Here is a 25637-nt window from a genome sequence, read left to right as displayed (position 1 = left end):
CCGTTTGAGGAAAATATAATTTTGTGGATTAATTGGTAAAAATAATAGAATAGTAATTAAATAATAATAATTAAATATTTGATAAAAATAAATATTTCTCAAAGTCTAAAAATAGTCGATTCTGAATGGGACAAAATGAGAAAATTAGAAATATATGCCATTAGCAGGTTACAAAATAATGGAAAATCCAAAGTAATTAATTTACGAGCTAAAAGTAAAAGTAATTATATGTTCATTAAGTATATGTATTGTATTTAATTGTTGCTCTACAATTTCATTTCCGTAAGTACATATTAGGTCGAAAAATAGGTGGAACGATCGATTATTTTCATTGTACGTTGCATAATGCCGTTAATTGCAAGTGCACCCGCGAAACGAATCGCTAACATGTGTTCATGAGAGAGCGTGCACCACATTTTATCGGCCATCTAAAATTCTGTGCAGTAAATAATTCTAACACCAATGAAACCGATGAAATAAAATTTGGAGCGCAATGATAATGTACAATGTACAGAACACTATTCCAGTAAATATTTTAAATTTCATAAAAAGGATTACGTTACAGCCAAAAATGACTTACTTTCGTTTGGAAAACCATTCTTTTATTTATAGCGCGAAGCTACAATTTTTTTTTTTTAATCTATATCGTGTTGATATTTGTGTAACATTTTTATATAACCGTAAAAAAATGATAGCGTATATTTTTTCAAATTTTTATTAAATTTGTATAACACTTTTATATAACCGTGAAAAAATAGATAACGTGTATTTTCCTAAATTTTTATTAAAATATCAAAATCAAGCATTTTCGTCCATTTTTCTTTTTGCATTATATGATTAGACTTTTGAAACCTGTCTATAATTTTACATTCCCTTGTTCAGTTACGCTATTCTCACTGTTTTCAAGAATTCAGTCGCTACAAAGTGGGGGAATTTGAAGACCTTTGAGTTTTAACATGCACGGTAAATTTTTTCGTCCAGACGTAACAAAATTGGAGGGTGTCGAAACAGAAAAAAGATGAATTTCCAATTCTCCAAAATAGGAGAAATATTATGCTCTTGTTATAAATGTATTTCTCATAAATCTTCAATAATTTTTGCTACTAGTAATTAATTAATTAATTAATTTTATTGTTTTTATGAATATTATATAGCGCTGTGTAAAATAGTATTTAATATAATTTATTTTGCTTTTTGCATTTTCAGACAAATGTAAAAAAATAATTAATAACAATAAAATTAATTAATAATAATGATAATACTAAAAATAATGTATCTAAACTTGCGAGTAATATTGCACATAATTTGACATAATTTTTTATATAAAATAGCAAAGAAAAAGCTGGGAAATGAAAAGTAAAAAATTTCAAGAAATATCTTCTCATCCTTTCTTCTCTTTATTTCCCTACATATTTTACAGGACACTCTGGACAAACTAATTTACAATGGCAGTACATTCCTTTAAGTGTAACAACAGTAGCAAGAAGTTAATATCCTACGCGTTCATAAGCTGGTACTGATCTCACCTTCGATAACGGAACTGTTATCTGTTTCTAGCATCTGTAGCGAGTAGTACAGAGTTAACTAACTACATCTGGAAATCTTCTAAAGTACTAAAATACACTAAAATAACAAAATATAAACATTAAAAAGAATCCAAATTGTAACTTTTTAACAAACATTAGAATCAATTATATTACACACCATCAGCATTCGCTCAAAAGTTTGGAGCGTCCTTTGCTTTTTGACTGGTACAAACTTTTTTGTATATTTCTTTGAGAAATGAAAATACACGATAATCACGAAAATAATCACGATTATAAAAAAATAAATAATGCAATACTATGAATAAAGTTTCTTTTTAAGGACATTGTTGAAATTATCGTTTATCTTTTAGCGAATATTTCGTTTCACTTGTTCAATTGTCAAAAGTGAAAATCTTTCTGTAACATTAAAAGCTGAAGTTTCTTTGATGTTTCACTTTGTTTTTTGAACTTCGTAAATATAAGTTGTACTCGTATTTCACGATAGAAACAACAAAAAAGAATGAAAGGTAGAGAAACAGTGGAGAAACAAAACATTGATGGCCGTATCTGGCGAGAATAAATCAGTAAAAGAAGGATTTAGGTATCTGCTTGAATTACGGACGCCAGTGGTTAATCGGATATCGATCGACGTTTAATGATTTACAATCAGAAAAAAGCAAGTCATCGAACGACGGAACGTGCTTTTTTCGTTTGTTTATATGTTCGTTTTCGACAAGTTGTTCCGATACGAAATCGATGTTTTGACAAATGACGAGGCATTTTACATTTACGATAGAAATTTTAACAAATCGCTGTTAGATTGCTGCAAAGGCAGTAATTATTTAACGACGACGATTTATAAGAACTATCGAGATTCGTATGTGTAAACTTTATTCAGGTAAAAGCGATTAAATTCTCAATAAATCTTGAGTATAATGGTAATTGGCTCCTTTTTATAAAGTTTTGCTAAGTATATTTCTATTTTTGTACTCTGGAAAATTAAACAACCGTAAGTATTAAAAAATATAGGCAATATCGTTGTATTTACGATAAAATATTTCTATACATTTTCGCTTTATTTTATTTAGGAGTAAACGTTTTCCGTTTTCAGGTTATTGAAGGACATAACGAGTGGAATACTTAGTAAATATTTTATAGAAGCTGTTAATGTTTCGTCAATTTCTGTTAACTGTACTCTGGTAATATTAAGCAATTGCGAAGCTTGCGAAACTTAAATATAATCACTTAAATAATAATAATAATATCGGTATACATATTGTAATATATTGAAATTTGAAATTACATTGAATCTAATTAATGAGGTTTAGATGATAAATTAGTAGTAAACACTATGATAAACTTTCGAAAAATGAACCACTTTTCGAGAAAGGAAGAAATTAGCTTTAATTTAATTCGAGATAATTAGTTGGGTAAAATACGTAAAAGTGATTATCAAACTTTGAAGTAATATTAATTTTCCTGAAACTTAAAATCTCATTTGCACTTCTCGAAGTACTTAAAATGATCTGTTGGGATAACTATTCGTCAGTAACGTGAATATCATGATCTGAATATTTCAGATGTGCAGTATCGCAGAAAGAGTAAAATATGCTACATTTTAATCCAGGATACGGCAGTCTTATGTATCATCTTCCAAATATCCAAATAATTGTTTGAAAACTTACAAAACTAAATTTATCGTTTCATAACGATTAAATTCCTTGAAATCTGCAACGAGTTCGAAGCAGATCTTCAACATTGACACTCGTCCACGTTCCAACCCGATTACATCGCGTCTCACTGTGACATGGTAATCACCGTATGACACGCATTGGGTCATCTAAGAAAGAATTCCAGTAGCTTGATCCCGCGACGATAGACATTCCGTTCTACTTATTCGCAACCACACGATAAGCAACGCTTGCTTGTATATACACGTATACACAAGACACTTCTAGTTAAGCGAACACTAGAAACTGTCTGAAGCTTGACGAGACAATACAATATCCACTTCCTGCTGCAGCAATTGGCCGTTCAGATCGCTCCACGTTACGATGACTATCAATGAGTTAGTTTATCACGTTGCTCGTTTGTCGATCAATAGGTTTGCTAATGGTCTGTCCGTAAGTGCTCAGCTGAAAATTTGATCAGCAATTTCCAACGCGTATTTATTCTCTACCTTGTTTTTAGGTACTATTTTAATTTCGTGTGTACGATAAAATATAACAACGAAGAGATTTATTAAAATTTATTAAAAATAAAATAAAATAAAAGTCGAATAAATATAATTTAATACAATAACAAAGAAATTTCTTAACATTTCTATTCTATTTTAAAAGAAAAAACGCAAAAGGTATATTGTCTTATAAAGGAAAATTACGTACAATGTGTCAGATACGCTGAAAATTCAGAAGCACCGATTTACATACGTAAATTTCGCTAGAGCCCGTAGTAGCGCCCTAAAAGCGTCGGCGGAGAAGTGTCCTTGACTGGTCAGATTTATTGTCCTGCCTTATGCTTCATTTTTTTTTACCTCTTTCTTTTCGACAAATTTAAATACTCACCTTCCTGGTTAAGATTAAGGTTGTCCTCCCGATTCAGATCAAAGTCGGGAGTTGGGTTTAGGAAGGTCATCGGATGTTAAAATCAATTAAATTAATTGTTCGAATGGTTCAATTTGTGAATGTACTCACTGCAGCAACCTCGTTGAAATTACAGGCCCAATTTAATAAGTGAATGGGTGACATTTCATCGAAGTTCGTCGTTTCGCTATTTTTTTGTAACGATTTTTGCAATCGCAACAACTTCTTGACACAACCTCCTTTTTGTTAAAAATCTATTCTACAATTAGGCATTATGGTTAAAAAGAAATTGTTTGTATTTTCAAACTAGAATAAATGATTCATGTTTCTATAGACTAAGCAACACAATATTTTTATTATCATCTCTTATACAAAGCAACAAATACAGAAATAACAAGAAAAATAGAACTCCTAGAAAAATAGAACTAGAAATAGAAAATAGAACTCAAGGTCATTCGCATGATAGGAGTCCGTCTGCTTTCCCTCACCACCTATAACTTTTCGTTAAGATAATAGTTCATTTCGTGTTCATATAAGAGAATTCCACGGTACATTTACATTTAAACAGATAATAAAGTTGCAAACTTGTATCGACTGCAAAGTATGTTCCACTGTTTACATCTTATTGTTGAACATTCATATAAGTAGATTGATGCTCGACGCTAGTTCCAGATGATAGCGGATCAGCTAGGATTCAATTAATCAGACACTATTAAAATTTCATTCGCATAAACGGAGTTTACATAAACGGAGTTTCATTGCGATACTGTGTTGAAATAGTTCGAATAACTGTATCTTAACGTGGAAATGGTAGTAGAGTGGGGGAAGCTCTGTGAGCCGCGACCTTGACTTGGCTAATATCGACTCAGACCATAGACCAACTGAGACTAACCCAGATAATTTTGTTCACAGATCGACACGCGAGACAATATCAGCTTCAGCAGTTGCGCGAGCAACAGCAGCGGCATTCTTCGAGGACTGACCACGTAGTATCTTCACCAACGACTCATTATGGCAGAGGCCGTGTCGAGACGAGAATATTGCCGCGGCGTAAATGTTGCGTATAAGAAGATCGATTGTTTGCCAACGAAACACGCAATAACCGAAAGTAATTTAACTGTAAAAGAACGGCCGGTCTGCGGCTCGCACATAAATTATGTCAAGAGTTCCTCTCACCGAAGGAGTAAAGCAGCAAGGCAGAAAAGGTAGAGAAGGCTACTAGTTCGTTCCTCGCTTTAATTAAGTCTAATTTAAAGTCGGTTGATTTCGCGAGGCGCACGACCGGTCCGCCACTTCCATTCAGTGGATCGACAGTGTTCCGATGAGTATTTCCTTTCCTCACCAAACGAGTCTTGAGTGAACGGTGATCTTTGGCTTTTAACCCTTCGCGCTGATAGATTGCGTTGTAGCAGGAAGTTAAAAGTGAACGTTCGTGCTTGAAACGGATCAAATTTAAGGAGATTGAAGGATTGAGTGGTATTGATTAGGTAATAGTATTCTCTTCTTCTTTCTCTTTAATTTTCTTTCTTTGTATTTTCCTGAAGTACGGTAGAATTTTATTTAACTGAATCCAGGTACTTTGTATCTTAGTATCTTAAAGATATCATTTATGTTCTATACCATGGATGTAACGTCTTCGTATCATAACATATAATATCAGTTGCCCTGATGCTTCCTTGATTTATCAATGAGATTAAAGTATTATGCTTATAATATATATTTAATGAATTCTTACTTGTTTCTTGCAAATTTGATATTCAGTATTGTAGTTTGAACTAATTTCGTGAAAAATCATCTATTAGCTTTAATTTACAAAGTCTCTTTCAGTAGACTTTTATTCTCATTTTAAACAACTGTGTTTTTAACTGAGGATATTTAAGAAATTCTACATTTAAAAAGAGAGAAGACGAACTTACTTTAATTTCCATTATATTTTTTTAAGGAGATATTCTTCACGAGCTACTTGCAATTAGTCCTGCACCGACTTATACTGTTAACCTACTTCTCAGACAACTCCAAATTTAATTAAAATTTATAATATCTTATTTGTTGTACTGGAAAAATGTTTTAAAAGATGTTTTCGAACGACTAAAACGACTAAAAAACTAAAAAAAAATTCTTTCCCACGTATTTTCAACAAAATTCCCATTCTTCTGTTTTTTAATTACGACATATAATATCCTGCTTATTTATTTTTAATGCCATTGTTATTTTATTCCATTTTTCTTTCTTAATCAGTTTAATCTCACGAACTGAAGGGTTAATCCAGAAAGATCACGAATCTCAAAGCATCGTACGAACAATGCATCGCTCTAGATTCTACACTGTATATTCGTAAATCTACACGCTGCACGTAGATTTATTACGACTACATAATTATTTTGAAACAATTACTGCCATCCAGCACTGCCTTTTACAAATTGTAATTAATAATAAGTTCTTAAAGCCAGGAAAAAGAAAGAGAGTGAGCTCAGTAGAGGAATTTCAGAGGTGTTTCTTTTTCACTATGTCTTTTTTTTTTAATCTTTCTTTCTTGTTCTTTGTAATATACATATATATACATACATGTATTCGATACATAAATTTTATACATTTATTTTATCGTAATGTCGTTAGGATTACGTTACTCTTTAACAATGATATGCGAGTGGCGTGGAGGGGTATCAATAAATAATAAACGAAACTTCGCATACATTAAATCGTTTCATTGTGTTCTTTCTCTTTTATCCTTTTTTTTCTCAGTTACAATACTTAAATATAACGCAATCTAGTTTTCCCCTTAGTGTGTTGTTAACTTCCGTTCCATCGACGTCGTCGATCACGGAGCAATCGTATCCTCGTTTGGAAAAGAGACAAAAAGTGCGCATATCGAACGCGAACCGCAGTTTCGATTGCCGTGGAGAGGAACATTTGGTGCAGTGCTACTCGATGATTTATTGATTTCGCTGCAGAGAGGTAATAGGCGTATTTTTTTCTGTTTCTCCTCGTTTTGAAGAAAAAGAAGAGAGGTATTTTTTTACGACTCTATTGACTTAGCGATCAAAAAGCGTTTTTTATTCCAATGTGTTTTACAACTTTGTTAATTTTGTAACAAAAAAGTGTTTTGTAACTTTGCCGATTTAGTAAATTTCGAGATAAATTTATAAATCAATGCTCGTAACACTGTCACTTTTCTATACTTTCCAATTTTGGAGTTGATCAATATGGCTTGAGAGTGGTTCATTTCTGGCAAATTTACCGAGATATACGTTTAATGGGCGTATAACTCGACAATAGACATGGCCTAATGCGATCAATACCCTTAATGATAGCCAATTATTCCATCAACCATACACAGCGTTGTTCGCCACCTTTTATGGACAGTATGTACTTACATTACAATTAGAAAGGGATTGCACCACAGAAGTAGCGTCATCCAGAAACACCGTGATCACGTCATTGGTGAAGTAGCGCGATATGTATGCGAGGTGTGAAATACAATTGAAATACTCGCAGCAAGAAGATAGATGAGGATATCTTTATTAATGGATGTGAAACTGGTAATTGAAACGTAGGTTCTGTAGGAAGATTATTAAAGACTTCTTTATTGGTGGGCTGAAGGTTTTAACGTTTCATTTGGTATACTTAGTTATCGATTACTGACCGAAATAATTATTGTTGTTGTATATATTTCGTTACGGTAGTTGTATGGTAAATTCATATATACAAGATATTTTGTAAATGACGGTACAATCAGATATGAAATGATTTTACGTAAAAAATTATGTCGAACATGTGGAATAAAATTTATTCATATGACGTTTCGCTTTTTAGAAAAGCTTTTAAATCTTGATAATATATCTCTCCAACCAACTCTTTTTTTTAGAACTTCCTTTAATTATACCATCAGTTACAAAATATTTTGTATAATATATATGATGATGAAGAATCGAAAAAATAGGAAAGATAGACGTATAAAAACAAGAACAAACAGCGTAAAATACTGACGAACAATAAGTAGAGCCACCGATATTAACCACCTCTTGAGATATATGCACTCTCGCCACTTATTATGCCGGTTTTCGTTCTTAATAGCCTATTGTCTAACAGCGCGGTTGTGAAGTATTCAGTACCTTCGCGACAATGTTATTCAGGAAAACAGGAATCTGGCGATGACAGAAGCATCGTCTGGAACTACACCGTATATACGATGGTTATACATTAATATACGTAAATCTGGTTCACGTGAACGCGAAAGCGTAGCTTGCACCAAGGGATTACCTGCTCGTGACGTAGATACATGAAAATTTCCTCGTAAAATATTTAGGATATACTGCGAAGTATTGCACGGCTATACTCACTGTTACCGATTAATTTTGGATAGTCTGTTGAAATCCAATATACAAGATACCTTATCCAAATGTCCAAAATAGAAAACATTACGGTTTGAAAATGATCTAGTTGAAGATTGGAGAAAAAATCTCGTAAGGCAGAATTAAACGACCTCGAATTGTAAGTTTTTTGGTGGATGAGTCGTTTTTATACGCGGTGCAGGCAATGTACCGCTGTAGTGAAATCCAATTATCCTAATTATATTGATAAAATTTGAAACAAATCTGAAAATATACGTATACAGAAATTATTTTAAAGAAATGAAGGACCAAAATTTTATTTCTTAGAAAATATTGTTCTAAATCCAAATATCATTTTATCGATTATCTCTTCCATTTTTCCATCCTATTTCTTATTATTGAATTTATTAAAATGTCCTCTATATTATGAAGAAACTTATATATAAATGTATATACATCACATAAATGTACGAATAATGCACATAGGTGTAAAAAGTTTTTTTTATATAATTATATTTATATATCTAATAATATCTTATATTAATTTCCATTGTTTATTTTGTCACAATAAACAAAAATTTTGAGGCGGGCTGTTTTTCTTGGAATAAGTTAAAATATAGTAGTAATAGTATTACAGTATAATAAAATTTAGTTATGAGAAAGTAAATACATTTGGTTAGGCTCCGTGATCATCGACGATCGTTCATGATGGAAACAAAAGAAAAATGATCTTCTAACTGTTTTCTCCTGACTCGTTTTTATTATTTCGTTCTAAAAATTACGGCTTCGAACGCAGTCAGCGCTTATCGATATAATTGAAGGTATCACAAACTTTTGATGACCTCTAATTACATTTACCATATATTGTCCCTATGCTTATTAATTAATTAAAGTGATTTAATCAATAATCTCGATTATTATACTCCTCGTTCCATGCTTTGATCGAGGTTCAACAGGGTGATTTAACCCTCAAAGTGGAACATCGTGATGGTATGTAGGTAATTGAAGCGTTTGAATATTTTATACTTTATAAAGAAAGTTAAATTCAAATTTGAAAGTTTTCATAAAGTTAATTTCGAACAGATTTCGGAGACGGTGGAATACATTTTACACTTGAAAATTTAACGTACTTTTCTTAACGCGTAATTTACATATTCTTTAATTTAAAAGATCTTAAAATATCATATAATACTTTCCAAAATGTAAATCATTTACAAATCTTGTAACAATTTCTTTGGTACCATAAACGTTATGAATTTCCATATTTTTTCGATTAACCTACTTTCATTTTAATCGAATTTGTAAAATACAATATGCATATATATTGCCTCCCAAAAACTGCAAATTGCTATAACATGAAAATTACGTTTGTACCAAATCTCCATTTACTTTATTACACGATGTAATTTTCTAGATTTATCTGTCATCAAACATATCTAAACTTTTTCAGTAAGAAAATTTTTGCAATGAGATTATAAAAAGATGAAGCTTATATAATTTTTTCCAAAAATGTCCAACATGCTTCTGTCAAAATGCCACGATATTCCAGTTGAAGAATCAATCACCTTCTTCCAAAACTTCTTCCCATTCTCACGAAATCATCATTCTTCATACTAAATTTGAAATTTCTCTACCCAACTACCAAATAGTCCCTTTTCTCGCACGTTCTTACATCTTTAAGATCGACGTCGTCGACATTTGATCGCTTGGAATTCATTGCTCACGCGTGAACATCACATCTAACACGCTAACCTCGCTCCAATCGATGATACCGCTTGTCGAGCACAAATGACACGGTGTACACGAAAAGATCTGGCCCTTCAATTTTTCACGTTTCCAACTAATTGATAGTTTGGATGCGCCTTCCATCTGCCTCGGAAGGGTACCGAGGTACGGAGGATTAATATATCGTCGACTTTTAATGACGATTTCATAATACGTTTCCTGGAAATCGTTTATGCACGGATCTCGAACAGTGATTACGTGGAACAGTTCGAGTTAAAGGAGCACTCTGATCTAAACGACCCTCTTTAAGTAAACTCTGACACATTTACCTCTTTTTACTAATTCCGTTAATATTTTTAATCTTGTCATGGCCGAAATCATACAGATCAAACAACTAAATTTCATAAAAAGATCTTTTATTTATCATATGGATCTTAAATATAACAAAATAAAGCTATAATTCAATCAAAATCACCTATTATCGGTTTGTCTGAAAGAAAAAATGAAGTTCGAACTTGGGTGCTAGTCGCTTTAAAGAGATACGTCAAAAAGGTTTTGAAGCAACTATAGTCTTTAAATTTTCAGAAATAGTAGGAATTTCTCCTTTGTAGTTTACGCATACACTTTCATATAGTCCCAATTATGTACAAAAAATAGGAAATCGAATTTTCGGTTTTTCTATACTAAAATAGCCCTTTAAATGCAAGTACTTGCACGTAGTTTACGTGCGTACTGTTTTATCGTACTCTCTACGATTACAAGCCTCGAGCGCTCCTTTTTATAAAAACCCGTTGCAAATCAAAGTCGAGGAGCTTTGAAATATATAACGAGATTGTTTCGAGAGAAACATTTCGTTATTTATAAAGTTGAATAGTAGACGCAAATTGTAATATTACAAGAAATTTTATATCTAATATAATCTTGAAGAGATATTTATAAATTAATTATTAATTAATTATATTCAGAATAAAGTATAACTACTTACATTTTATAACTTACTTTTCTTGAAGTACGGTGATAAAAAAAATATCATACATTTAATATAAATTCTTTTGATTATATACGATAAGAGCATAACATAAACATAAGGACTGTTTTTTGATAAATTTTTCGTTTAATAATCTAGGAGTATACTTTATACAATAATTATCCCCTATTATGTATCGGTAACAATTAATTAGCGAAGGAATAAATAATTCGATTAACATAATAAATAGTGGTAAATTCCAAACAAACAATACATAGTATAACATCTTTTAGCTTGGCAATGTGCTTATCGCTGATTACACGGATAACAATCGCGTTATTTATTTCGAACTCATGACTGTAAAATCAACAAAATGTAGCACTAGGTGCTTTTACTCTGATAAATTCTTACAGATATGAGAAAAAATTTATTACTATAAAATGTATCGGATGTAAATTAAAAATGGGATTTTACAACATATAAGAAAAGATTACTATCGATATATGGATTCATTTTTAATTTGTAATTTCTAATCTTTTATTTTATGTTAAATTTTCAAATTTTCCATTTTCATTGTTAATGATTTCTCATTTTAATCATACAGCACGTAGGTTTACGTATTTGTTGATCGTTATTTTATTAATTACGACGCAATACTATAGTATTAAATTATTTTGTTAACAATTAATAACTATTGAAAGTATAATATTAATTTATAAAAAAATATATAACATGTAATTTATGTAACAATTTGTGACAAAATAGTGCATACTACGTGTAGGTATTACGAACAACATATCAGAAAAAGATCGTACAAACAAATAGCGATGCAAATACGAATCCCCTCGACGTCTTTGCAATAATAAAATTAAATATCATGATATTCGAAAAAGACAACGAAAAATCACGAATATATTTGTTTTACGGTCGTTTAGCAGAAACTTTACGTACTAATGGAAAATATGGGTTTTAAAGAATTATAGAAACATATTTGTAAAATTGAATTAAACGATATTAATCCTGGAATACTGAGTGCTTTTAAAAATGAAAATATTAAAAGTCATATGCAGAGTGTAATTAATAATGACAAATATTTTAAAAATTGGAAAATTTAAATTACACGTAATCACAATCTGCGCGGAACAAAAATATTTTGTAAATCAGTAAAAAGAATGAATAACTTATTGTCCGATAAAGTGCTTAAATGAAAAATGAATGTACTATAAAGTTACAAATAAAATACAAATATGCAACCCCATAGCAAAATATTATTGATCAAACGTAATAATACGAGATTGACTAAAAATATTTACCTTTTACGAATATAAAATGTTCTTAAAACAAAATCAAATCAGATACATGTTCTTAAAACAAAAGAGAAAGTAAAGATCGCTTAACAGAACAGACATTTTTATTTATGTTATTAGTATCAAGAAACGGAAGTGAACAAAACAGATATATACAATAATTTTATTTAATTTTTCACATCAAAGTCTCGATATCTTTCTCAGTTTTACAGTAAACATATAATATTATTGCGTTTGATCAAAACCATTCTGTCAGGGATCGTAGTTGATTGAAAACTAGAAACGTACGAAACAAGATGCGATCCATAACGTTCAAAAATATTCCAATCGAAACGTAAAGCGCGGCCGCGGAAACTGATTAAAAGACGTTTCGTTTTATCCGTTAATCGCGGTTCTCGGTCCAATAGAACGCATAATTCGCGCACACTCGATTCGACGGGCTTTGACGTAACCTGGGAACTTTGCAATTTCCATAAATCCGTTTCGTTTTCCGATCGGCGTGCGGGCGACCAGCCGAAGACCGCCCTTTAACACACTCTCTCCCTCTCTTTCTCTCTCTCTCTCTCTCTCTCTCTCTCTCTCTCTGCTGAACGGGATTAAAACTATCGTTGTTCCGGCTTGTCAGCTGCAAGCCGCGTGAAAACACACTCGACGAGGCGTCCAATTTCAAAATTAATCGCGACCGGCTTCGTTTAACCGACACGGACATTGTCCGTCCCTGGCGAAATTTTAATCGACGATCGACGATTAACACGGAAACTCCGCGTGAGGCTGAAACGGGGAGAGGTGGAGGGTCAACTGGAGTTTCGTTGTATGCGGATCGAACCTCGTTTCGTTCGACAAATTCGCGATCGTTGTACCGTGAAAAGAAACGAACGTAAAATCGCCGCGTCCGCTGCAATGCGTGTTTCGACCAGGTCCTGGTAATCGGCGAAACTCGTTCGACCAACGACAACGCACGCTCGATTCCAGATTTGCATAGAACTCCCGATAGATTTCCCTGCTCTTTGCCGTCTACGGATCTTCGGATCGCGGATAAATCGCCCTTTGTTCCGCTCTTGGCTGTACTTCCGAAAGACACCGATAACCGATCGGGATGAGATTTGCTGGATAACACGGGGTAAGATATTAGATCTGAAATATAAAATCCTAGCTTTGAGAAATTAGACGTTCGGAAGATACATGTCCTTATATGTAATAGATCTTCGCTGCTATAGGCGCAATGTTGGGTAATCAGTATAACGATGTAAGCATGAATGAGGAATAAATATATCATTAAAGTAAAAATAGGTGAAAGGAAAAACGGCCAGTCTCCTTTAAAGAGAGATATCGATATATATTTGGCTTGGGATTGAGTGTTTTTGTGGTAAAAATGTTGTCACTAGATCAATTACAGTGGCTATGAAAACTATTAGCATAGCACTGTATTTATTACAACATTTACGTAATAATTAGTCAGTGCAAATATATTAAATTTCGTATCATTTACTTTCACACGACCATAAAAATTTGATGTTATGAAAGTAAGATGTGGAAATTGATAAAAAACGCTTTATTGGCAAATAAGGATACGTGCTAATACTTTTTGTACATATGATTTCTCGGAGTTAGGATTTTATATTTCACATTTACTATCTCGTCCAATAATATCCGCCAAATTTCATCACGATTAACCGTCGGTGCCATTCGGAATATAATATCCCCGCTCTTTCCTGCTTCTTTTCCCTTTTGTCCTTGGTTTATCGCGTATGCTGGTCACGCAACCATCACTTGTAATTTTGTTCGAACCGACAAGTAGCAGCGAGGAGAGTGGCTTGAGTATTTCCTCGAATTTCTAGATCTCCTAGATGGTGTGTCGATCGTGATCGTAATCGTGATCGTGGTATGTAATAAGTGAATCGAGCCTCCTGGTGGAGGTCGAAGGATTGATCTAGGGCCTAGATTCTAGACGATTTGCTGCAGGGTACACCGTGTGCGGGCCACGATAGATCGGAACGTGAAAGAAACGCGAAAAAGAAAAGACGAGAGTGCAATGGCGAAACCTGTGGATCGTTCCGAACCGTGAAAAGTCAATCGTGATGATCGACGAGACATCTTACTCGAATGGAATACCTCGAATACTACATGTTACGCGTGTGTATATGTGGTGATAATTACAAAAATGAGCTACACTCACTGTTGTTGTTGGGGATTCTCTTGTTTAAATGCAGATTATAGCACGTATACGTATAAGTATTTCGTACAAAATCTTGTAAAAATCTCAAAGTAAAAATCCTATTCTTTGGGAGATTAAGAAATGACCTCGAATTTATTATTATTAAAATACTATTATTAATATAATATAATATAAGTAAATGTTATACCATTTAGAATATCAAGTAAGAAAAAGGGTAATAATCGTCAATTTTCTATGGATAAATTTGAAGCTAAATTAAACTAAATGAAGTTTAACAGATTAATTAAATACAAATACAAATTAATTAAATACAATACATACGTATACATAAAGTATTTCGTACAAAAATCTCAAGGCAAATTTCCACTATTTACGTAATTAAGAAATGACTTCAATTCTAATATTAATGATATACTAGAATAAAAATAATAACGCATAAATTATACGACTTAGAATATCAAACAATGACAAGTATAATAATTATCAATTTGCCGAAAATGAATTTAAAACACCGAACTAAATAAAGTTTAAGAGAATAATACCCATTATATTGTTTTTTGAACTATCATCAGCAAATGTAAAGTAAAAGCAAGCGTAAGAGCTCTTTTCCAAGCTCAGTGAAAAAAGACAAGGGAGAAACATTTCTCGAAACATTCTCCAAAATTAAATTATCTTTGAATTCCATTCAAAAGGACGATTTCCAACAAGCCCTTTTCAGTATTCAAACCAAGAGATTTCCATCTCCGTGTACACGCACTCGCGTGTGTATCAACGAGTACCACGAGAAGATATCCGTGTCTCATCCGCGTTTAACCTTCCGGATAAAACGGAATCCATTACGCACGCGGAGGGAACGTTGCACGAGTCCAGAGCATTTCCATTTATATTACCTTATCGTTATTCTTCCGGTCCGCTACCTTTGCCCCCCTTTCATCTGGATTCCTTTTTCTCCGTCGTTCCTCCTCCTTCCTCGTTCTCGCGCTCACTTGATCGCTAAAGAATTCGCGACTCACTCCTGACGTAGGACCACGGTGAACACGCACTTGCTTGACCAACCTGCTTCATCGCTCGCCTCGTACTCTACTCTATGACCACCGACGTCGAAACGCCGGCCTGGACTCTGAAACGACAAAAATGTACGTCGAATGATGAGTATCGCATAGCAGAAAATCGTGGATAATTTATGTTACGATACAATTAATAAAATGGATAAAGAAGTACAGGGTAGTTTGTAATTTATGGTACAAATAGGGTTAGAAAGATTCTAGCGTACAAATAGAATTGAAACTAAGAGGAAAACTAAGAGTAATCAAATTGCATTGGAGATCTCGTTTTCGAGAAATTCGAATTTCAAAATTTGACTAGTACTTATATGTAAGTATATGTTAAAAGTGGATTTAGCGAAACTTGTCACCTTCAAAGTTCTGGAACAAAATTAGCCTCTACAAGACCGTAATAAAACCTGTCTGGACCTACGGAATCCAACTATGGGGAACAGCAACAACTCCAACATCGAAATACTTCAACGCTTCCAATCGAAAACGCTAAGATCCCTAATTGATGCACCTTGGTATGTTACCAACGAAATAATACACCGCGACCTCAAGATACGCACAGTCAAAGAGGAAATAGCAAAATATAGCGACAGATATAGCAAAAGAGTCAACAAACACCGAAACCCCCTAATCACTGGACTACTTGATACGACGGACCAGATTCGCAGGCTGAAGAGGCACTACCCGCTAGACCTAAACGACAGATTCAACTAATATTTAAATTAAGTAACATCTACTTATTTACAATATTTACGTACAAATTATACTTATCTATAACAAGTATTAACTTATTATAAATAATTAGCCATGTTACTGCGCCACGCCAGAAAAATTACTGAAAATTCTCAACGCGAGAATTGATCGTAATTTTAATAAATAATAAAAAAAAAAAAGTTCTAGAGTAAGTGCCGTGTGGTCTCTCACAGTCTGCTTACCAAAAGGGGATCAATCCCTTCCCCGCTTCGTGGCCAGGTCCTTTCCACAAAGTCTCTATTCTTTGGTAATACGACGTCGGATCGCTTGCCACCTGTAAACTATCTCACGCGTCTTCTAAACAGTCACATCACTGACACTTTATAGCTCGGCGACTTGGAGTCTTGACCGACTCCTCGGCCCACACATAAATTATCGTAAGGCTAAATAGCGGCGTGCTATCCTAATCATTGCATTGACACGATGGTCCGTCGTTGCTAACATATATTAGCCCTTACTTTCCTGATCTGTGGAAGCTAGCAGAGATCATAATGTTACCTAAACCAAGAAAAAACCCACACCAAACTGCATCTTACAGACCAATATCACTATTTCCTGTGTTTTCCAAAATACTAGAGAAAATAATATATGAACGCCTAAAACCAACGATAGAGAAAGAAAAATTAATACCAGATCACCAATTTGGATACAGAAACAAACACTCCGCGATAAAGCAAACGCACAGGCTTGTCAACGAAATTTTTACTAGCGATAGAAAAGAAACAATACTGTACAGCCTTCTTCATGGACATTGAGGAAGCATTTGACAAAGTGAACCATGAAAGCCTCTTACAAACAATCAAAAATCTCCCCGGAATAAATCCACTACTTACTCAAATCATACCTAAGCAACAGAACCTTTGTAGTAAAAATAAAGGATGTAGGAGATCGGTTGAAAATAAAAAAAAACCGTGTACGTCGTCCATTTACATGTCCATGTGGTTTATTTACATTTAAGAGCGCCTATGTGACTAAAGTCACCTAGTTCTTACAGAGATATGAGAAAAACAACAAACAACGTTAGAGCAGAAGGACGGTTTCGTGTTTCAAGGAGGGATGATCGAGAGGTCAGAGTATGCGAGTCGAAAAGTGAGTGTGTTGCAAGAGTCAGAGTTGATCGAGACATCGAAGAGTAGAGTTGAGAGAGTTGATCGAGACATCGAAGAGTAGAGTTGAGAGAATTGATCGAGTTGTCAGTGTTGCAGAGTTGTTAGAGTTGCTAGAGAGAGAGTGTGGATTCGTTGTGACGAGAGTTGCCAAATAACTATAAAGTTATTTGAGATAGATACGAGTATCGCATTTAGTTTCAGTTAAACAAACATCGTTTTCTGTCCAATTAATACCTGTATATTCAATTCATTATTAATAAATTGTAAGTAATCGGAAAAAATTTATATCTTATTTTTTACGACAAATCACAAGATGAACAAATAAAAGCGAACCCCAATAAAAAGTAACCCCATATTACATTTACACTAAGGAAACAGAAACCATCAAATATCCAATTGAATGGCATACGCATAACACAAACAAGGCAAGTTAAATACCTAGGACTCCACTTAGACACACAACTTACATGGAAACAACATACTAAATCAATTATAGTAACTAACTAGTCGAAACTCAGCATAGAAAATAAACTAAAAATCTACAAAACGATAATAAAACCAATTTGGACGTACGGAATACCACTATGGGTGACAGCAGCAATGAGCCACATAACTAAACTAGAGTTGCTCCAATCGAAGATACTAAGAACAATAGTCAACGCTTCATGGTATGTCAGAAACGAGAATATATGCAAAGACTTAAAAATACCAACGGTCAAAGGATATATCGGCAGGTACGCAGAAAAATACAAGGAAAGAAGAACGACATCCAAACCAGCTGGCTGCTGAAGCGAGCAAAACTCTCATAGAAAGAAGACTAAAAAGAAAACACCCCACTGACCGCACTAAAGAAATAAAATAGTCAAACTCGAAGATGGTATCCCACTGGGAATAGTCATCCACGTGTTATTTAGCAATTAAGTTAGAAAAATTTACCAAATGTCCAGCTGGACAAATTGTAAAGTACAAATTAAATAATTAAAAAAAAAAGTATCTAAAGAAGTTTGAAAAGGAAACGTTTGGAGTAAGCAACAGAGGAGATTTCTTTTAAAAAAGCTCATTGGCTTGAACATAACACATATGTAATAGTACAGTGGCATAATTACCACGCCAGTATCCTATCGTAATAGCATCCTATTAAGGTGTTTTGGAGATTCCAACTTCCTAAATTGAAAGTTTCGTAGGATCCGACGAAACTTGTTGAATGGGAATGGTATCACGCAAAAGTGGTTTGGATGTTATTGCCGAGTTTAGTGAAGTTTGTACAGCAGGAAATTGAAATGTGACGAGTATTGTTTTAAATGTACAGTAATCGCATGTGTATTTCTCCATACGAAAAGCAAATATTTTTCAATATCTTAGTATTTTGCATCGTAAAATAAAGGCAATTGTTATATACTGTACAGTAATTTATTTAGTTTGGTAGATAATTGAAAAGACTTTTCATTAAATAGATAGAAAATAATCCAAAAAGCCCCATATACAAATAATTACTAAAATAAATAAAAAATTACTAACATAAATCAATTTTGCACATCGATGCAAAGTACAGAACGTTGATAAAATATTTTCACAATAAACTCAGAATTTTTTAAAATATTTTTACCTCTTCCCCATGGAGATATGAAATTTACATTAAAATTGAAAATAGAAACGTATGTATATCATCTTTTGTAAAAAATTTGGAAAAATTTCATTTCAAATAAACTTTCAAATAAATCATTGTTTATTTGAATAAACATTGTTATTTTTTATCTATCTTCTCCAAGATTAATTCATGAAATCCTGGTCTAGGAAATATAAATAAAACATTTATAACTTACCTTCATAGGAGCAGTATGTTCCTAACAACAAATTGTTCAACATTTTTCTGGATCCCGTTGTATGTACAATGTACATACATGTATTCAAATGTTTCTTTGGCAAAGTTTAATTTCAAAACGCCTGGTAACATTTAAAATTGCTAGAAATTTTAAATAATTTTAAATATAAAGACTATAGGAGATGATGCTACATCTACGTTTTTGATTTTTAAATTTAATCCTGGAGCTAAATGTGTGTTTTTTCATCTTCTTCATAATTTTAAAAATATTGCTTCTTGCAATATTAAAATATTGTTTATCTTAACAGTTATACTGTATTGCTTTGCCATTTGTAAAACTCCATCAACCATGAGTATCTTTAGGCTTAATAGACTTTAACTGCTTTGTATTAAAATATTCCTCTCTAGTCATAAAGTGACATTAAAATAACAGATAAAAAACAACAGAAATATATTTATGTGCTTACATATTCAATAACATCTTTCACAGTACTTTCACAGAAAAATATTTAATTCTCTAAAAAGGATAAAGATACATTTTTTAATATTTTTGTACCACTACGTGCTGTCATTTGCTTTCACTTCAAATACGGTTTGATTCAATTGGATCTGTCTCGAAGCACGTCAAGAGGTTTAGAATGCAGGTAAAAAGATGAAGAGCAGCCAGTATTTATAAGGCAGCGTCATATTCTCCATACAATGTAGCCGTGAGACATAGCTTACCATCACGAACTAGTTTGTAAACAAAATTGTTACACGATATTTGCATGGAAACATAGGTCGTTCTCCGTGCAAACTTCACACGGTTTAAATCCTCGACAAACTTTCTGCAGTTTGCACGAGTAATTTAAACTGATACACCGGACCGAATCGACATCGACCACAACGACCATGATTTTGTGTAACACCATAATGAAAATTGAGATTCGTTCGACGAATATCTCGTTTGCGCTATGATCTATTCATTTCCAATTTTTCTAAACTTTTTTTCGCGTTTTATTTCATACAAATTTCTGTAAATATATTTTTGCAAACTTTGCCTGCTTTCAATTCACTAATAATATCATTCAAAATCATTTGCTAAAAGTGCATTATATGCATAGTAACAAATTTCTGTTTTTTACAATTTGCCGTAATATTTATTCTTCTTGCCTCGTTGAATCTCTTTTATCATTATTTAAGCGAATGAAAATGTATTTTCACGGTTAATACTCACTGTGACCTATTTTGAACAAATTAAAACACGCAGAATACTACGTATTCAAATTTCCAGTAGTAGACAGTGTATACGAATAAACAATTCGTTAAACAGTGCAACTAATTTATATGATGTAACATTAATTTACATACGAAGTTAAATAACTAAAATATCGATATGAACTATTCAAAGAGAACAATGGATAAGAAAGGACAAACGTACGTTATTCTTCTTTTAATGAAATTTCCGTAGAAATTCCTGTATGTCGGCGAAAGTACAGAAACGGTGCTTTCTACAGCAAGAAACCCTTCGCCGTAATTTCGCTGGAGAAGAGTATTTCAGAACCGAGATTTCTGTTTGCACGCCCGGCTCGTTGGCCTTACTTTTTTCTAATGTTTCTTCTTTCCTCTTGAATTGTCTTTCTTATGTAAATTTTCCCTCCAAATGATATTACGAAATTAAGATAACCCGTACTTTGTAGACGGTGTGACTTAAACCTGAATTATACCAATACGATATCAACGTTGTGAAAGGAAAATGAAAATGAGCTAAAAAAAGATGAATTGCACTGAAATTTATGATAACATAAAAGAAAGAAAGATTATCAGAATCATCTACAGTAACTTTCTACGTTTAAAAAATTGTCTACTTGCCTCCTTTCTTTTTCTCTTTTCACCCTATGCAGTAGTAAATTCAAAATTACGTATAATTAACAATTATTAAACAAAAGCACTTCGAATGAGCACATTCATTCGAAATTAATGCCGATCGTCGAAAGGTTCCAGGAACTATGGAATTTTTTACAATGTATACAAAATTAATAAATGCTGCATGGAATCCTCACATAGATCGAGATTCATGCGATTGTCAAACACGAGAAACCTTTCACGCTATTACAAAGTAAATTGGGACGAAATAAATGAAATCAGAAATCGATAAATAGAACGCTATTAATATACGATCGAGTCTTGCATCGTATAAACTGCATTTCAGAAGTTCAAATTATGCAAGATTTTTTACATCTTCGCATCTAGCTGCGAAAGTAAAAGAAAATAAACATCTATTTATCGCTATCAGTTATAAAACGTACAAATTAATCTTCCATTCTTCGTCGGTGATCGAGTGAAGAAACAGGAAAAGAAATAAATTACTGTACAAGTGTTACGTGTTATGGGCATTACGCTTCTCCACCAATAGACTCGCATAAGCAGTGTATAAAGTCCAAAGTCTATAGAGAACTCATAGTTTCCTCTCCAACAGGCGTTGGTCGTTAAGAACGTGACACACATTCGACAATCGCAATATAATCGAACTTCGTTAAGAAATTAAGTGCTTTATAATTAATACTGACCTCGTTGCTCCTAATCCGGGTCACCTTCACATTGTCCGTAAAAATTGGCTCGGTCCACGTGATTGCCGTCCCATTTCTTCCGGTGACCTCTATGTCGTTCGGACAGTCTTTAACTTTTGGCGCTTCACCGCCTGAAATACGATAAAATCCAATCAAAGGACCTTTTCTTCGTTCAGAGACAGAAGACTCGGTTGAAGTGAGTTATAAAACGAAAAAGAATAATGGGATACGGGCGCGGACGACGTGATTTTTCGAAATGTTAAAGTTCAAATCCTTACGCTTCCCTCTATGATTATGGAAGATATACAGTGGCTCACAAAAGTCTTAGAAATCTCCTATGCGTACAAGGTGGTCCGTAATTCATGGTACAAATAGGATCAGAGAGATTTTATGATTCAAAGTAAGACAAAAATCGAGAACAACAAAACTGCGTTGGAGACTTCGTTTTTGAGAAAGTCGAATTTGGAAATTTGCATATAAGATTACATAACATTGAGAGATTGTTCATTATTAATATAGCGGATATTACAAAAAATGTTCAATGATGGTGTTGTAGTTTGAGCAATAAATTAATTTGCATCTACTATTGGGTTAGTAGGTCTCACGACAGCTTGAATTAAGTTATTTAATTTCAAATATATTTCGTTTTCATTCGAATTTTGTATTTTACTCGTCTAGGTCGTACAAAATTCATTGAATTGAAAGTACAAAGAAATACGAACGAGTTGTTTAAAAAGTCGAAAAGGAAACAAAAGGAAAAATCGATCTTAGTTAAAGTTACGCAATTTGAAAGCAAATAATCACTTCGTTACATATCTTAAATGGCAGCACCTACAAGTAACGCAAAGTTCAATTACGAAACTTCATCTTGTTTCAATTAAGCGAGAGCATTTACCGAACGTTTAACAGAATAACAGTCTTTAACGATTATTATAGGGTACATTAGTATTACGTGAGGAGTTCTCCAATGTCGACAAGTTAATATTCTGAATACTCCTTTCGTTCTTCGCTCTATTCCTCCCTTTTCTTCCTGACACCATTTGCCAAAATTTCCGTCAAAATTGCAATTTTTCATTAGTAGACTGCGGTTCTAAACTATAGAACTATTCTCTATAGTTAGAAAAATATAGAAACACGTGCAAGTTATAAGCAAATTTCGAAAATAACTTATTCGATACAAACCAGTTTGGATGAAAAAAAGCTTAAAAATAAATTGCTCGAATCGTAAAGATAACCGTGTATAACCGTGTACCAAGCAAAACACAGCTGCACTTCATTAGTGTAGCGTGCAAGCTACCCAGAACCACCATGGCGTTGTGCGAGCAACGAATTGCTCCGTGTTGGTAGCAACTTCTACAGTTTTAAAATCAATACTAGTTACAAAGACTTCATTAATAATCTCTATGGCCACCGCATAGCGATTACATTATTAAAATTTCCACCAAAGGAATTACTACAAATATCTGTTTAGAGTGAATCGCCATGCTTTAAAGTTCCATCTTTATCAACGCTTAACATGCATCCCGCTTCTGACCAATAAATCACGGGCTATGATTAAAAACTCTTTCCGTGGTCGAGAGAGAAACTGACTCCTCGACGAGTGGAAACTTCATCCGGTTGCGTTTAATTAATTCTGGTAAATTAGTTTCCGTGGAGGGTGCTGCGTCGGGATCGTTGTGCGTTACTTTGTGGAAAGTTTGCGTATTTCGTTGACGAAACGATCGGTTACGAACGTCGCATATGGAAGTTCGATAGTTGTATGGAAAAGAAGCTGATAATGCATGCAAGTATTGTGCAAGGTAATAGAATTTTGTGAAGTTAATAAAAAGTGAAGAAAATTTGGAACCCGTGAAGTGAATTTGGAGGAGAACCCGAGAGAGAATATCAGACACGTAAAGTGAATTTGAAAGAGGGCGATAGGTGTGTGAATGGTGAATACTTGGTGTAGAATGTTAAAAATTTGAAAGAAGAATGTTTGGGACCATATGGAGAGAATATGTTATTGTGGCTACAAAAGGTATTTGAACATACCCTTATTTACCAATAAAGCGTTTTGTTATTAGATACTATATTTTATTTTCATAGTATCATAGTTATATGAAAATACTACTAGGTAATACGAAAATGAAATTGTACCGTTGCGTTTGATGGCTATGTATAGGAGAAACAACAGTATATGAACAGGGAATACGAATCATTTGGCATATTATGTTTCACGTACAATTTGCATCAAACCGAAGCGGGTTGTTGCACGTTGAAAAGGAATAAGCACATTTGTGGAAAGATCGCTTGTAGCATTAACGCGTAAACGCGCGTTTAATTGCTTTACAAAGAGAATTGTCGATGTACGCGGGTATCTACGTTGCCATACGCCGAATTAATCTTCGGCTATACGATGGATAGTGTTGAATGAGAATTAGCTGTGCAGTTGCCGAGAGATTTCTACGGATTTTCCTAAATGAGAGCTTATTAACTCTTGATTAGTAGCCGACTACTGACTTTCCTATAGTACCTTTGTAAGGGCCTGTAAAATGGTCGCATAATATACCGATTTTTATAAGGTTTTTGTAAGGGTCGAACACTCTTTCGGTGATATCATGACGGCACAAAGGATGATTCACGCAACTCTTTTTTGCCTAAAATTAGAATAAAATGTTAGGGCAAAAAAATTCTAGAAAGACGAGAATGATTCAACGAGGTCTACAATTTTACAGCCATATTTTCTCCACATATTCTCAACGCGAGAATTGATTGTAATTTTAATAAATAAATAAAAAAATATTTTCTCCACAAGTGCAATGATGTGAACTAGTGTCTTTTTCCAGTTGCACTACTTTCTTAAATGCAAACATACAAAGTAGGTAAAATGATTTCTTACCTAGACTCCATTTTTTAATTATATTCAGAAAAATATGAAGTTACGTAAATACCCGCAGCGCGTTAATAAAGCCACTGTCACGAAAACTATAAATACAACTTTAGAATAGAGTTAAGCAAATACGTTTAATGCAAATATGTGTAATATAGTATATGTACGGAATGTAACCGCGATATTATGGCAATAATTTCAATTTTACTGAACCGAATTAATTTAACTTGAATAAAAGCAACTAGTTGCAAATGGATACGAATCCAAATACTAGTTTAAATAGAGAAAATAAATTGATAACGCGCCACGTCTTGGTTACTTGGAAATGATATTAATTTCGAATTAATAAGGCCAGATCAAATTGCATTCGCTCGCGTGCACTGAATTACATTTGAAGCTTGCTAATGCGAACACAAAGAAGCAAAGGATGATCTTCCTCTTAGCGTATAGCTTTAAACATATCTTTTAGATTATCGTGAGTAATGTAGGTTACAGATTAAGCGGCAGTTAAATCCTACTTTTCTTTTAAACGCAAGCAATCTCATATTTAATTACCAACGTTGCGAAATAGATTCCTTTAACATAAAAACATTTTTATCTCAATAAAGGGAAGGAAAAAGTTTAATGAAGAGTAAAATTGTAGCCAGTTTTTCTTTGTATAATATAGATTGAACGTGGCTTTTATTTTTTCTTAATGTTTCAAAACTGTTAGCTGCGATTCAACAATTGCGTTTTATTAATTATGTACGCATCGTGAATGAAAAACACAACAATGACGAAATACGATCCTGATTTAACTTCCATTATTTCTTCGAATGGCTTCGTTCTAGATGTATTTAACAATGGTTTGAAAAAAGTTCAAAGAA

At 33.3% G+C, this 25637-nt stretch overlaps 2 protein-coding genes and 1 long non-coding RNA gene across 5 annotated transcripts in view; 2 read left to right on the top strand and 1 right to left on the bottom strand.

Moving 5' to 3' along the window:
- Nucleotides 1-12066, top strand: part of LOC126875544 (fibrillin-1-like) — a 235471-nt gene extending 223405 nt beyond the window's left edge. The window contains exon 21 of the mRNA XM_050638503.1: nt 5021-12066. Within this exon, the coding sequence (XP_050494460.1) occupies nt 5021-5175 (155 nt within the window). The 3' untranslated portion in view covers nt 5176-12066. The remainder of the gene's footprint in view (nt 1-5020) is intronic.
- LOC126875553 (uncharacterized) overlaps nt 11259-25637 on the bottom strand; it is an 87785-nt gene continuing 73406 nt past the window's right edge. For all 3 annotated transcript variants that reach the window (XM_050638516.1, XM_050638505.1, XM_050638510.1), the window contains 2 exons: nt 21903-22033; nt 11259-15734 (listed from right to left, as the gene is read on the bottom strand). In XM_050638516.1, the coding sequence (XP_050494473.1) occupies nt 15624-15734; nt 21903-22033 (242 nt within the window). In that variant the 3' untranslated portion in view covers nt 11259-15623. The remainder of the gene's footprint in view (nt 15735-21902; nt 22034-25637) is intronic.
- The window catches only part of LOC126875755 (uncharacterized), a 39600-nt gene continuing 33349 nt past the window's right edge, over nt 19387-25637 (top strand). The window contains exon 1 of the long non-coding RNA XR_007693648.1: nt 19387-19997. This is a non-coding gene — a long non-coding RNA (uncharacterized LOC126875755). The remainder of the gene's footprint in view (nt 19998-25637) is intronic.

Source organism: Bombus huntii, chromosome 2, assembly GCF_024542735.1.
Source record: "Bombus huntii isolate Logan2020A chromosome 2, iyBomHunt1.1, whole genome shotgun sequence".
Lineage (NCBI taxonomy): Eukaryota > Metazoa > Arthropoda > Insecta > Hymenoptera > Apidae > Bombus > Bombus huntii.
The sequence above is the reverse complement of the archived record's forward strand: the minus strand, read 5'-3'. Positions and strand labels throughout refer to the sequence as shown.